This window comes from Callithrix jacchus, chromosome 9 (genome assembly GCF_049354715.1).
Source record: "Callithrix jacchus isolate 240 chromosome 9, calJac240_pri, whole genome shotgun sequence".
In the NCBI taxonomy this organism is placed as follows: domain Eukaryota; kingdom Metazoa; phylum Chordata; class Mammalia; order Primates; family Cebidae; genus Callithrix; species Callithrix jacchus.
In genome coordinates, this window is record NC_133510.1 from 36451160 (window position 1) to 36467207 (window position 16048).

Sequence of the window (16048 nt, forward strand, 5' to 3'; positions counted from 1 at the left end):
TAGCCTTTGATAATATGAGCTGTTACCATTATTAAGGTATACATTTGCTGTACATAAAAGACAATGCATATTTGTACTTGCATTTCTTGAAGATCTATGTAGGAAATATTTCCATGAAAAGTAATTATAAGAGCTATTCCTTTATCTTTCTGCCCTTATTCATATATTCATGTTTTATTTTATTTTATTTTATTTTTGCAGTGATCGAACTGTGAGAATTTGGAAGGCTCGCAATTTGCAAGATGGTCAGATCTCTGACACAGGAGATCTGGGGGAAGATATTGCCAGTAGTTAAACATGAATGAAAATAAGTTGTAAACTGAATGCTGTGATAATACACTGTGTGTTCTTTATGGAAAATGTTGTCCCGCACTTATTAGGCAAAAACTTATGAATGGGATTAACTGGAAAATACATTTGAATTCAACTGCTGACTATAAATGATATTCCCATAAAATTGTGTACTATTCTGTGTGCTTAGTTTTAAGATCAACCAATAGATATATATCCTACAATTGATATATTGCTTTATTCGCACTTTTATTGTGGCTGAATTTTTGTGCCTATCTATAGAACACACCTCCAAATTATTTGAATTGTAAGATGTCTGCTTTTGTGACAGTCAGAAAACACACCTGGAATACAATGCAACCCACCGTTAACTCATTCATATAATCTATTCAAGTGATTTATGTATTTAAACATATTGAAAATGTTAGTCAAATTGTGGTTTGCTTGTCAGATATTTATATCAGCCTATAGAGGGTTCCCAAATTTCAAAGCTCTTTTAATGTAATGGAAAAAATAAGACGTAAGAATATTATTGATGAATTTTCATAAGGTGGAATTGACCTTAATCTACTAACAGAGAAGGGTAAACAGTTTGTGTTAAATGTTGGCACTTACTCGTATTGACCAAAGTTTTGCAGTTCTACTATATTCTGTGCTCAGGACTAAAATGCTGTTAAATTGTTGGTTTTGTTTTTTTAGTGCTGTGCATATATTCTGTGATGGGAATTGTTGATGTCCTAACAGAAATATATTTTGATCTATTTTCCTATGGAGTTGTTTCTATTATCACCATTTAATTTTGTTTTTATTTAATGGTAGTATTTCCTTCCCTTTTATCTAATTTTTTATATGCTGCTAAATATATTTTAAATACACTATGTTTGCAAACTTTGGTAGCTATGATGAGAACTATTACCATCTGTGGTGGGAAAAGCTATGTAAATAGGTAGATTGTATAGAGAGACTATCTTGTGTTGTGCCTGTATGAATTTTTAAAAGCTGTTATTGGATTTTGCAAAAGGATGTATAATATTTCTGTCAGCTCAGAATATTAATTTGTAAATTAAGTTTAATTTTTATGTAGATGGTATAACATTTGAAAATACTGTCTTATGTGATTTTTCCCCGTGAAAATATTTGCTTGTAAATGAAAACTTAGCTAGGGCCTAAATAAACATGTTGCTATGAAATTATTTTTAGTTTATGGCTCTTTTTCCAAATTGCAAGAGAATGGCTAGTATTTGTAAAACTTTGTTTTATCTTTGTGTGATAGACGAAAAGGCATGTTTTTGGTTATCTGGCAATCCCATATACACTCCTTTCTTTGCTTACTAACGTGAAATATTCTTGAGAATTTTAAATAGTAACCTTATCTTGATGAACCATAGAAACTTACTATTTAAAGCAATTGAGTTCAACTATATAATTTAGGAATTTGAACATGAATGATAAAACAAAACAAAACAAAAAATTCCTGTAAACATTAAGACAGTGGTGACCTTGTTTCTAAAGAAAAGAAAGGGTGGCTGGTGACACTTGCAGGTGTCAGAGCAGGTGAGGTGGGAGGGTAGGGCGGATGCTTCTGGGGTCCTTGCAGTGCTGTAACTTTTGACCTGGGTCCTAAACATAAGCACTCACTTTCTACATACATGTTAAACTGTACATGTAATTCTCTATCCTCTTTTATGTATGTGTTCTATGTTTCATAGCAAAATAATTTTTGAAAAAAGTTTTAAGGAAGAGATTTTCCTATAAGGACAAAACTCAGCTCTTTTGTAATTTTGCTTCCTTCCCTGAAAGAAGGTACCATGCCAAGATCCGAAAGAGACTTCAAGGCTATTTTAATTTCAAGTCTCTTGCAGTGTTTCTTTTTTTGCAGGACTATTGCTCAATAACTCATGAATTTGTTAACTGACTTATTCAAGAGATGTTTAGTGAGCATACACATTGTCAACTATTGGAGATGAAAAAATAACAACACTGAGATGACACTTGCCCTCTGAGCAGAGTGGGATAATAAAACCAGCATTCACATAACAGCTTGGTAAGTGCTCAAAGTCCAGGGTGCCTTAGCACCTGTTAGAGGTAACCAAGCTTAACTGCAAATCCAATGAGAGGTCCTGAGCACTATGTTTCTTTGTGCAAAATACAAAGTTCAGTGTCTAATTTTACCTTTTAAAATGGTGGAGGCTCAGCTAGTGTGAATCTGATATAAGAATTTAAAAGAATGTGTGAAAGAGGCAGCCTTCTTTAAAAATTTTACATTTTAAAACATGTTAACCCCCAAAGATCCTATTCAGAAAGGTTGAAATAACTCTTAAAGCTGTTAAAATAGTGCCTGTAAAAATTAAAATGGATTACACTATGTATTAGATACCTGTTTTGATTCCCCATACACACAGAATAGCCTCTTCTTTACATTTTTTAGAAGATATGTTTCTGGGCTGGGCACAGTGGCTCAAGCCTGTAATCCCAGCACTTTGGGAGGCCAAGGCGGGGGGATCACGAGGTCAAGAGATCGAGACCATCCTGGTCAACATGGTGAAACCCCGTCTCTACTAAAGATACAAAAAATTAGCTGGGCATGGTGGCGCGTGCCTGTAATCCCAGCTACTCAGGAGGCTGAGGCAGGAGAATTGCCTGAACCCAGGAGGCGGAGGTTGCGGTGAGCCGAGATTGCGCCATTGCACTCCAGCCTGGGTAGCAAGAGCGAAACTCCGTCTCCAGGGGGGGAAAAAAAAAGAAGAAGATATGTTTCTGGTTTTAAATCCAAATCTCTAAAATTTAGCTAAGAAATAATTACAAGATTTTGCATATTAATTTAGCTATACCTTACACGTTCACATTAATTATTTAACTCTCATGTGATGTGGAGTCTTTCATACAAATTTAAATTAAAATCATCAACAACAACTTGTTTCATGCTACTATTTGCTACTTTTCCAAGTGTTTCCCATACCTTAACTCAAAGTGCTTTCAAATTCTGGTTTTACCCTATAATAGGTTATTTTTCTCCTTTGTTATTGGGGATTTTATTTGCTAATGACTGAGATTTTGTATTTATAAACTATAAATATAAAATGTACAGATTGCTGTGTGTGAGCATCAGTATACAAAAATTGAGTTGTCTATCCTTTCAGTTTTTGACCATAGCAAGATGCTTAATAACTTTAAAAATTAAAATATGCTGCCATTAATTTCTCCTTTAATTTTTTAATATTTTTATGAGATTAATAATTGTAATAGCCAACATTTATTGAACATTTATTTTCCCCTTTTGTTCGACTGGACACACCATAAAGTAGGAGAAACTAAAATGCCATCTCCCAAGTTTGGAGATGTTTAATTTTGAATAAATAGTATGCAGCCTAGAATTGATGAAATTTAGTACAACATATTGTTGGGTTTCTGACAAACAGATAAAAATAGTGATAAATGTCTTTTAGGCCGGGCGCGGTGGCTCACGCCTGTAATCCCAGCACTTTGGGAGGCCGAGGCAGGCGGATCACGAGGTCAAGAGATTGAGACCATTCTGGCCAACATGGTGAAACCCTGTTTCTACTAGAAATACAAAAATTAGCTCGGCATGGTGGCGTGTGCCTGTAGTCCCAGCTACTCCGGAGGCTGAGGCAGGAGAATTGATTGAACCCGGGAGGCGTAGGTTGCAGTGAGCCAAGATCACGCCACTGCACTCCAGCCTGGCGCCTGGCAACGAAGCAAGACTCTGTCTCAAACAAACAAACAAAACAGAAAACAAATATAATGTCTCCTATATGATATATGGTAGATAGTATGATTCCAACACACTTCTAATATGCTTTAGTGTATGTTAGATTTAGGAAAAGCAAAGACCACATTTCCCAGACTTACTTCCAACTGTGTCCCACACTTACTTGCCTTCCACCAAACATAAATCCAGGCAAGAGGTAGAGCGAAGAGGAATCAGGGTTTCTGCAGCACAATTTTAGAGGCATTTTTTTTCCAGTGGCAACAGTGACGGTGTCCCAACTGGCTACTAGCTGTGGGTGTTGAGAGATCAGGAATAAGAGGATCTTCTTGTTGGCACCCAGCTGAGCTGCTGGTCTTGGAAACAACAGGGGAGAGGGGCAGTGGCTCCTAGTTCCCCATCATCCTTACCGTGGTGGAAGCACTAATTTGCTAGGCTAATTCTGGGAGATAACTGAGCACTTGCTTCTCTAGTCCTAGATATTTTTTAAGTGCCCACTTTCGTATGTTAAATTCCTTTCTGCTTAAACCAACTGCTGTGTTTTCTGTATTTGCAATTGAAGTTTAAAAGATATACTATCCCTTTTTTATTGGTGATCTGTGTTTTAAAATATTTCTTCCATTTATTTTTTACAGACTCTAGTTTAGTTCTCGGAAATTATCATTTTCTTTTCTCATTAATCTAGCCAGTTGTTTTCACTTTGAAATCAATACTTTTCAGTTGTGTGGAGTCTTCCTATGTTGGAATAGAATCCCATTAAGTACTACGATTCTTTATGAAAGTTATTGTCTTTGCTCTTCTCTGGCATGTCTATGTTCCAGAGCTCCCAGGAATTATTCTGCTTTGTCCTTCATCCTCCAGTTGCTCAGTTCTACTTAGGTGTGCTCTGCTGTGTTTTTTTTTTTTTTTTTTTTTTTTTTTTGCCTACTTACAGTTCTGTTTACCCTGAGTGGTCAGGGCTGGCTGACCACTTTTTGGAGCATAGTACTCTACTTTGTTAGGCTTGCAGTTTACAACAAATTGTCAGTCCTCTATTGATGCCTGGGAAAATCCCTTCTGCTCTTCCTTGTCTCCCAATCTGTAGGTGTCAGCCTTCTCCAGTATGTGCAGCTGCCTCAGAGTTCTGATTGTCTCGCAAGACTTTGCACACCCTCTCCGGACAGCAGGCATTCAGAGATGCCGCTGTTATTAAAGTCATCCACAGTGCTGCTATCTCCGACCACCCTATTAGACAGGCTCCTAAGGTTTTTGGACCTGTCCATTGTTTTATTCAGGAGAGCTGGAATGTAGAGATCATAGCATTTTCATGCTTCCTCAACCATTTAATGCTATCACTGAAAAAATATGCAACAAATAAAAACTGAGTGATAGGAAACCTAATATCAGGTAGGACTGCATTCACCTGCATGTACCAGGAACCTGACTAGGGTGTGTGTTATCTTCTGACTGGGCTATTAGACAGTTTTTATAATTAGAAGTCTCTGCCAGAGGTTGGCAACTAGGAGTGTTTTCCACAAGCCTCCTCAGGACAGAAAGGAAGTGGCTGAGAAAGTTAGTAATGTAATTTTCAGCTGCTTTGGCCATTGAATGATCCTAAAATAGGGTTGGTGCAAAAGTAATTGCAGTTTCAAACAATGAATTTTAAATCATGATAACTAAACTCAAACATATATTAATTAAAAAAAATAGGAACCATTATAATCAACACATTTTTGCCAATGAGAAATAAGTTTGTTTATTCCTGTAACATAAAAATCTGTGCTTTGGGATTCAGCAAACTCTTGGAAAGCATTTTCTGCATTCTGCTGGTTGTGGAAGTGTTTCCCTGCAAAAGTTGTTGAGATACTTGAAGAAATGGTAGTTGGTTGGTGAGAGGTCAGTGAATATGGCGGATGAGGCAAAACATCATAGCCCAATTCTTTCAACTTTTGAAGCACTGGTTATGTGATATGTAGTTGGGCATTGTCGTGGAGAGTTGGGCCCTTTCTGTTGACCATGCTGGCTGCAGGCACTGCAGTTTTTGGTGCATCTCATTGATTTGCTGAGCATACTTATCAGATGTAATGGTTTTGCCAGGATTCAGAAAGCTGTTGTGGATCAGACCAACAGCAGACCACCCAACAGTGACCATGACCCTTTTTTGGTGCAAGTTTGGCTTTGGAAAGTGCTATGGAGCTTCTTCTCAGTCCATCACTGACCTGGTCATTGGCATTTGTCATATAAAATCCACTTTTCAACAAACATCATAATCTGATCGAGAAATGGTTCATTGTTGTTGCATAGAATAAGAGGAGACAGCACTTCAAAATGATGATTTTTATATTTTTGCTAAGCCCATGAGGCACCCATATATCAAATTCTTTCACCTTTCCAGCATGCTTCAAATTCCCAATGACCACAGAATGGCCGATGTTAAGTTCTTTGGCAACTTCCTGTAGTTGTTAAGAGGATTGGCTTTGATGATTGCTCTCAGTTGGTCGTTGCCAACTTCTGATGGCTCGCCACTATGCTCCTTATCTTCAAGGCTCTCGCCTCCTTTGCAAAACTTCTTGAACCACCACTGCCCTGTATGTTCATTAGCAGTTCCTGGGCCAAATGTGTTGCTGATGTTGTGAGTTGTCTCTGCTGCTTTACAATCCATTTTGAACTTGAATAAGAAAATCACTCGAATTTACTTCTTGTCTGACATCATTTCCATAGTCTGAAATAAACATAAGGTAAAGAACAAGTAATAAGTCATTAGCAAAAAACATAAAGTGAGAAATGCCCATTAAAACGATGTAAAACATATCCATATTTATTTAAGAATGTATTCCAATATCAAATGGCCCATTCCAACAATACAAAACCCACAGTTCCTTTTGCCCTTACCTAATACTTACCTTCTTATCTGAGGAGAGCCATATCCCAGTCTATTCTACCTCCTTTTCCCTAGACCTTCCTTTCCTATCTTTTTTTTCCTTTCTTTTACTTTTTGGAAAGAGTTGTATTGATTGTTGTCACGGAATCCCCCACAGAGGAAAAAAGACTCCATGAGAATTATCCTGCCACATGGGGTGGAGGAGATTTTAATTGTTCGAGACAGCTCAGCACCAACTGAGGGATCAGGAGGACTCTGTAGTATATGTGGGAAAGATGTCTAATTTCTCCCTCTACCAATCCTCCTTTTCCTTTCAGTAATAGAACGCTTGGGATTCTAGCTGAGTACTTGCTGCCTAGTCAGAGATTTCATTTCCCACCTGATCCTGTAGTTGGCCATGACTGTGTGCTATTGTTCTGGCCATGGGATTTATGTGGAAGTAATGTATGCAACCTCTGCTCCTACTTTTTTTTTTTTTTTTTAATAAAGAAGTGCTGGCTGAGTATGGTGGCTCATGCCTATAATCCCAGAACTTTGGGAGACCAAGGCGGGTGGATCAGAAGTTCAGGAGATTGAGACCATCCTGGACAACATGACGAAACCCTGTCTCTACTAAATTACACAAAACTAGCCAGGCATAATAGCATGCACCTGTAGTCCTAGCTACTCGGGAGGCTGAGGCAGGAGAATCACTTGAACCTAGGAGGCGGAGGTTGCAGTGAGCCGAGATTGCACCACTGCACTCCAGCCTGGCAATAGAGTGAGATTCCATCTCAAAAAAAAAAAAAAAAAAAAAAAAAAAAAAAGAAGTGCTTGCCTTTCACTTTCTCTTTCCCCTTTGCACCGACAGGGATATGGAAGTGGTGATGATGAACCAGCCGCCACAATGCAGATGAGGATAGCATTTGGCTGATGTTAGAACAACATGATAGAAGAAACCCAAGACCCTGTGTGGTCTGGTGAAACAGAAATTCCTCCCTGCCCTGGAGGAATCAAACTTGGAAGGTCAGCAAAGTTTTTTTCTGTAAAGGGCCAAATAATAAATAATTCAGGCTTTGTAGGTCACATATTGTCCCTGTCACACGTTCTTATTTTTACAGTCATTTCAATATGTAAAGACCATTCTCACCCTGAGGACTGTACCGAAACAGGCTGGCACCAAATTTGGCTCACAGGTTACAATTTTGTTGATTTCTGCACTGGGTAGTTACATAAGAGAGAGATAACATCCATCTTTTCTGAGCCACTGAATTTTAAGATCCTTTGTTACAGCAGTTGAACAAATATAGCATATAGCCATGTAGTTAATGATTTATAACAAAATATTTTCTAGGAATGATTTTCTGCGGAGAGGGAGTTGATCCCTCCTGCACTGCACAACCCAGACATATAAAGGTTCCCTTGTCTTCAGAGCTGTCATGTACTGCACAACTCACGAAGGTACCACTCACTTTTCAGACATTGTACATTTATACATCTGTTACAAGTTTAAGGCACGTGGCAGTAAATCATCTTATACTAAAGGAGATGAAAATACAATGACAAATTTTTAGCCTATGGAAGTAAACTATTCAGAAAGGCGGTTTTGCTGAGCAGTAGCACCCAGGGCTGGTAGAAGCCAGCTCTGAGAGTGAACTCTTTGATCTCCATTGCCTAAGGTTAAAACAGTCTCCATTAAATAATGTTAGTTAAAAAAGAATGAATTTCTTCCCTTAAAAATGTAAGTTACTTAGGAAACTCTGCTTCATGTAATTTTTAATTAGAAACTCCACATTTTAAATACCACAATATCTTATGTCATAGATGCCTCTTTAAAAATAAACTTACATGATGAGACCCTGTCTCTAAAAAATAAAAATAAGCAATTTTAAAAGCCAGTTACTTAAACTGAAGAATGTGGACAAGATATACTAAGAGTTTCTCTAGGACTAATCACCCATTATTCTATGAATTATAGAAATTTCTGATAAGAATGTTGCTTAGTAGAGATTTTCCTATGTTATCTCTGTGGTCCTAGTAGGTGGCAAAGGCAGCCATCTGGGTAGGGCACGGTAAAGGCATGACCTTCGTCATTTACATCAAGACATTAAGACACCCACCACAAGTGTGTACCTGGATAATGTATAATGGCTGTGCTTGCTTGCTTTCTCCACTCACACCTGATTGCAAAACATGGAATGAAATCCAAGAGAAAGGACCCAAGTCTGGATTTAGTAGCCATTTGCCAACTTTTTGGATCTCTTGGCACCTTTGAACAACTTTCTGTGTTAGGGGTATGTTCACTTCATGAATTCTGCATCTCACACCAAATGTCTCTTGCTGATTTCCCCACCTCCCCTTGGGGCCAGGGTAGTGGGTGACTTAGACTCAGCTCATTAAAGCTACAGGCAACAGACTTTGAATTGGACACTAGTGACACAAATCACTGAATCTCTCGGATGGGGGTGGTACACAGTGGAAGTTCGAGTGTCAGCATCCATGCTGGAAACCATGGAGTCTGTGCCTGGTGGTGGAAGAGGCAGCCAGTTGTGAGGTATGATTTTGAGCAGTGTTGCTCGCTGTCTACCCCCCAAAAGCTTCTCTGGCCATTCAGGAATTGTATTCATTAACTAATAACTTCCAGTAAATTCCTTTTTTGATTGAACGAGTGGACTGGGTTGCTGTTATTTGCAACTAAGTCAAAGGGTGAAGATCTGCTGGAAACTGAGTTTCCACTTCCTGGAAGTGACATGGATATCAGCAACTGTAAACAAGACTCTAATAGATCATTTTCCTATTTCTGACATTCAATTTAAACATCTCCCTGGATTAAAGCAGACTTCTCTATTTCACATTCCTGTTAAAGAACCACAGAAGAACCTCTAGAAGGGGTCTGAGATTCCAGATGCTTACATAATATTCTTTTATCTCATGTGTTATTAACCTATTTTCCTTAGGCAAGGTTTGTCAGGGTGTTCATGTTCCTCTTAGATGACCAGCGGCTTGAACTGAAAATAATTGCATCTGCAATCCTTTTCTTAAACTGCCTTTACTTACTGTTGTTGCTTTTTAACCTCTGTTTGATATTCAGTTTTCTATAAATAGGTCAGGAAAAACTTGTCCTTTTCTATCCCAAATAAGGCAAAGGTTGTAATTGGATTTCTCTGAGCCCATCATTTCTGCCTTAAGGAAAATATTATATAGGATAGAAACATTCCCTCTGTTTGCTAGAGTATGGTCTGTTAGTCTCTGTAGGAGCTGGCTGCAGGGTGCGGATGAGAAATGGCCAACCGCCCCAGTGACCAAGTGAGCAATAATGTCTTGGTAGCTCATTTGAATAATTAAAGATTTCCACCTTCAGGCAGAAGGCTGAAAAAAGTGTAGGTAACATCTAGTAATTGTTATGCATTGCATTTGATATGGAACAACCAATGTGTAACAATTTGGCTGTACCCTATTTCTTGGTGTCCTGAAAAGTTTCTTATTACAATAAAAAAATTAAAGTACAATTTAACCTGAAGAGAAGCAGTAGTCCCAAACTGGACAGATGCTGACACAAACACACATTCTATTTTTCTCAAACTCCAGTTCAGGAGTTCATTATCTCCTAAAGTCCATGTGATTCAAGGAAACCCCATAACTAGTCCTGATTAGTCTAAGCCAGTGGTTTTCATTTTAGAATGCACCTATCAGAGTTACTTAGAGGGCTTTTTACAGTACAAATCACCTGGTCCTACCTTCAGAGTTTCTGGTTCACAAAAATTTGCATTTCAAACAAGTTCCCAGATGACACTGGTGTAACTAGGGCAGCATTTGAGAACATTTTGAGAACCACTGGTCTAAGTTGATTCTATTCCCTTATGTAAGGAACAGAGGTTTCGACCAGTTGAAATCCAGCATCTCCCTGGCAGTAGTTATTGTTCTAGGTATAGACTCCTAACCTAGCTTTTGTTCTGTATGAGAGAAAGTGTTAGTATACCACAACTAGGAGAAGCCCACTGCATACTTCCCACTGGACTGATTTTGGCAAGCGTATAGCTCCAACTGCTGCTGGAAGTCATGTTTGACCACAAAGGAATCCATCTTTGGAGTGATTACAGTGGTGGGGATGTCAGAGCAGCCTAACCCCAAGTCTGGCTAAACTTGGGACACCTCATTATGTGAGATGAGAAATACTCTCTTGGTAAGCATATCTAGGCTGGGGTTTCTTTCCTAGCCCTCAAAAGTGCTCTAATGGACTTATTGTTACCCAGGAGATATATGCCTATATGTGCAGTTCAATAAGAGGCAGTTTGAAGAAATCTGAGGAGTGGGTCGAATAGTAGTTTTCTTGCAAGCACTTTGGTCAAAAATCTTGGACTTGCTTTCATCTACCTTTATCTTAGGTAAACAGAAAACTAAACGTCGTTCTCTTTCTTTCTGCCTGAGGGGTGTTTAAATTTCAGTTTAGAGAGGGTAGTGAGAAGTAAAAATATGAAAGAGAGAGAGTGGAAGAGAATTCCAGCCAGAGAATGAGTCATCAATCAGAGGCCAGATAATAATAAACCTGTCTGCTGAGTTAAGGAATTTGAACTTGATTTTCCATGGTGAAGCCAAGAAAGGCTTCTAAAGATGGCTGTTACAAATCACTCTGGTGGTAATGGATTGAAAGAGACAGGTATTGTACACAGGAGTACTCCTAGGAAGCTGCAAGAATAATCTAAATGGGGTTTTTAAGTGTAAAAAGTATGGCATCAACCACGAAAATGAAGAGGAAACTCAAGGATGTGAGACAGAAAGGACGTTAAGGACTGTTGAGATGTGGGAGTAAAGAAGAAAGCGAATCTTGTGGATTTGTGCCTGATTAACTGGATGCATGTAGCACCACAATAGGAAGGAGGAAGAAGAAAAAGTCTAGAATCTCTCACTTTTCTCAAGCTTCCTTCATCTCTTCTGCTACTACATACCATTGTCTGCCCTGAGCTTCTGCCGTAATCCACCCTTTGATTTTCTCTCATCTCCTCTGATACTCCTTCCAAACTGTCCCCCAGAGTGATGTTTTCCAAGTCAAATTGTATTCCAATCACCTGCTTAGAACAATCCATAGTATTTCCATGGTTCTCCCAACAAAGACCAATGGCTTTGGGGATCTCTATGCCCAAGCTCCTCATGCACGTCTGCTCAGATTCACAGAAATTTTGCCTATGGTATGTCTTTCATTTGTTCAGTTAACTCTACCCTATCTGTTAGATCTTATTTCAAGTATGACTCTTAGGAAGTCATGATCCTCCAATAGGAAGTAAATTCCTTTACAACAAAGAGCTGGGTCCCTTTCCTTCACACAGCTTATGTCAGTGTGTAATTAGTTATATGTTTATTTGATCTGTTTGCCTTTCTCACTTGACTTCCAACTTCTTGAGAAAAAAGTCTGTCTGATTTTGTTCACCCTGTATCCCTTGCATCTAACACAGTACCTGCCATGTAACAGGAGCTCAATAAATATTTGTAGGATGAACTTATTTTAGGAGCAAGATTATGAGGTTTTTTTTTTTTTTTTTGTATGTCAGGGAACAAGATGCTTATAGGAAACCCAAAGAAGTATCTAATAGCCAGTTTTATAAGAAAGCAGCTTCAAAATGTCAAAAATGAAGAAAAAGGTTGACAATAGTCAGTTGAACATTTAAAATAGGGTTTTATAACTTTGCTTGAAAATAGCAGTTACTGATATTAGCTTAATCTGCCAAGAAGATTTTTTTTAAAACTGAAGCGAAGAAAATGTCAAGATTAAATGAATATTTTACAAAGAAACATGCTGATAAGCTGGCAGATATTTTATACTTCTGAAATTTAGTGGGAAAGTTTAAACACTGTAATCCTGTACTGAAATGTTTAAAAAATATGATCTGGGATGGCACTGCAGGACCAACTCAGGATTGCAGTTCCCAGTCAATCCGCAGAGGGTGAGTGGATGCTGCATTTCCATATAGATTTTTATTGTCCACAGACTAGGAGATTCCCAGGTGTAAGAGCCCCATGGGCTGCCAGCGTGGCAGTTTGGGCCAGCGCGGCTGTTTCAGCCTGTGCAGCTGTTCAGGCCGAGGCCACAGTGCAGCGACACTCCGTACAAAATACACTGGTATGGTTGCCCTGTTAAACCAGCAATTGGAGATTTTGAAAAGCAGATTAACACATTCATCTGATTAAACAGGACTTAAACAGAAAGCCAGGCCAGGAAATTCCCAGGCAGCAACGTGATTTGAGCCGGTGCAGTAGGTCACTGCATGGGAAATCACACAGATCCCGGCACCCTTGCAGCAGGTGACTGGATCACCTGAAAGAGAGTCAACCATTCAATGTAAAAAAAAAAAAAAAAGGGCTCTGAGGCAGGGAGCCAGGTGATCAGGCTCCGCGGATCCCACCTGCACAAAAACAAAACAGCAATTGAAAACGCTCAGGATGGAGAGTTTCACGGCAAGCACAGCTGAACCCAAGACAGTGCAGCTCGGTGGGGGAGGGGTGTCTGCCACTACTGAGGCACACGACCCTATGAAGGTACTCTGCCATTGCTGACGCAGCCTGCTGTTGCCGAGGCAACCTGCCATAACAGAGAGAGTCTGCCACTACAGAGGCAGGCCACCATCACCACTGCAGTTCTAACCACACCCATATAAACAGGACTACAGGGAATTACACACAGCAGCAGGGCAGAGCCCACAACAGCAGGGCGGAGCCCATGGCAACAGGGCAGAGCCCACGGCAACAGAGCAGAGCCCACGGCAGCTCATCATACCCACTACAGGCAGGCAGTGACAAGACTGCCCCCTCGCTGGGCAAGAAAGTACAATGAATACTCATAAATAAAGCCCTAGCTCCCTGGGACAGAGCAACTGAAGAAAAAAAAGGGGGCTTTATGAGTTCTGCTGCAGCAGACTTAAACGTACCTGCCTAGGAGCCCTGAATGAACAATGGAGCTCACAGCTCAGCACCTGAGCTCCTATAAAGTACAGACTGTCTCCTCAAGCAGCTCCATGACCCCCATATATCCAAAGAGTCACCTCACAAAGGACTGATCAGACTGATGTTTGGCGGGCAACATTCAGGGACAAAGATAGCAAAAGAAGAATCTGGTAGCAACACTCATGGTTCCACGGCTGCTACAGGAGTCCCCAGGCAAGCAGGGCCTGGAGTGGACCTCAGCAGTCCTACAGCAGTGGGGCAAGACTGTTAGAAGGTAAACTAAGAAACAGAAATACATCATCATCAACAATCTGGATGTCCACTCAGAGACCCAATCAGAAAATCAGCAACCACTCAGATGACAGGTGGATGAATACACAAAGATGGGAAGAAGCCAGTGCAAAAAGGAGGAAAACACCCAAAACAAGAACACCTCACCTCCTACAAAGGACCACAACTCCTCACCAGCAAGGAAAAAAAGCTGAATGGAGAATGAGTGTGATGAAATGAAGGAATCAGACTTCAGAATGTGGGTAATGAGAAATTTCCATGAGCTAAAAGAACATGTTCTAAATCAATGCAAAGAAACTAAGAACCTTGAAAAAATATTTGAAAAAAGATTTGAGGAAAAGATAACAAGAATGGACAACTTAGAGAGGAATGTGAGTGAATTGAAGGAGCTGAGAAACACAACACGAGAACTTCACGAAGCATGCACAAGTTTCAACAGCTGAATTGACCAAGCAGAAGAAAGGATACCAGAAGTTGAAGATCAACTCAATGAAATAAAACAAGAAGCCAAGATTAGAGAAAAAAGCACAAAAAGGAATGAACAAAGTCTCCAAGAAATGTGGGACTATGTGAAGAGACCTAATCTACATTTGATAGGTGTACCTGAATGTGATGAAGAGAATGAATCCAAGCTGAAAAATACTCTTCAGGATATTATCCAGGAAAATTTCCCCAACCTAGCAAGGCAGGTCAATATTCAAGTCCAGGAAATGCAGAGAACACCACAAAGATATTCCGCAAGAAGAGCAAACCCAAAGCACATAATCATCAGATTCACCAGGGTTGAAATGAAGGAGAAAATGCTAAGGGCAGCCAGAGAGAAAGGGCGGGTCACCCACAAAGGGAAGTCCATCAGACCCACAGCAGATCTCTCAGCAGAAACCCTACAAACAAGAATAGAGTGGGGGCCAATATTCAACATCCTTAAAGAAAAGAACTTTCAACCCAGAATTTCATATATAGCCAAACTGAGCTTCATAAGTGAAGGAAAAATAAAATCCTTTGCAAACAAGCAAGTACTCAAAGATTTTGTCACCACCAGGCCTGCTTTATAAGAGCTTCTGAAACAGGCACTACACATAGAAAGAAACAACCAGTATCAGCCATTCCAAAAACATACCAAATGCAAAAGAGTATCAACAAAATGAAGAATCTGCATCAACTAACGAGCAAAACAGCAAGCTAGCATCAAAATGGCAGTATCAAATTCACACATAACAATATTAATCCTAAATGTAAATGGGCTAAATGCACCAATCAAAAGACACGGACTGGCAAATTGGAAAAAACCAAAACCCATCAGTGTGCTGTATCCAGGAAACCCATCTCACATGCAAGGATACACAAAGGCTCAAAATAAAGGGATGGAGGAAGATTTACCAAGCAAACGGAGAGCAAAAAAAAAAAAAAAAAGCAGGAGTGGCAATACTCATCTCTGGTAAAATAGACTTAAAGCAACAAAGATCAAAAGAGACAAAGAAGGACATTACATAATGGTAAAAGGATCCATACAACAAGAAGAGCTAATGATCCTAAATATATATGGACCCAATACAGGAGCACACAGATATATAAGGCAAGTTCTTAATAACTTACAAAGAGACTTAGACTCCCACACAATAATAATGGGAGACTTTAACACTCCACTGTCAATATTAGACAGATCAACCAGACAGAAAATCAACAAGGATATCCAGGGTTTGAACTCAGACCTGGAACAAGCAAACCTGATAGACATTTACAGAACTCTCCACCCCAAATCCAAAGAATATACATTCTTCTCAGCATCACATCATGCCTACTCTAAAATTGACCACATAATTGGTAGTAGAGCACTCCTCAGCAAATGCAAAACAACTGAAATCATAACAAACAGTCTCTCAGACCACAGTGCAATCAAGTTAGAACTGAGAATTAAGAAACTAACTCAGAACCGCACAGCTTCATGGAAACTGAACAACTGG

At 39.5% G+C, this 16048-nt stretch overlaps 1 protein-coding gene and 1 pseudogene across 26 annotated transcripts in view; one reads left to right on the forward strand and one right to left on the reverse strand.

The window, feature by feature from the left end:
- Positions 1-1481, forward strand: part of KIF21A (kinesin family member 21A) — a 153342-nt gene extending 151861 nt beyond the window's left edge. For all 26 annotated transcript variants that reach the window (XM_078338926.1, XM_078338927.1, XM_035255832.3 and 23 more), the window contains one exon: positions 202-1481. In XM_078338926.1, coding sequence (XP_078195052.1) covers positions 202-295 — 94 coding nt within the window. In that variant the 3' untranslated portion in view covers positions 296-1481. The remainder of the gene's footprint in view (positions 1-201) is intronic.
- Positions 1482-5694: 4213 nt separating this feature from the next.
- Positions 5695-12007, reverse strand: LOC128928707 (histone-lysine N-methyltransferase SETMAR-like; annotated as a pseudogene).
- Positions 12008-16048: the final 4041 nt, after the last annotated feature.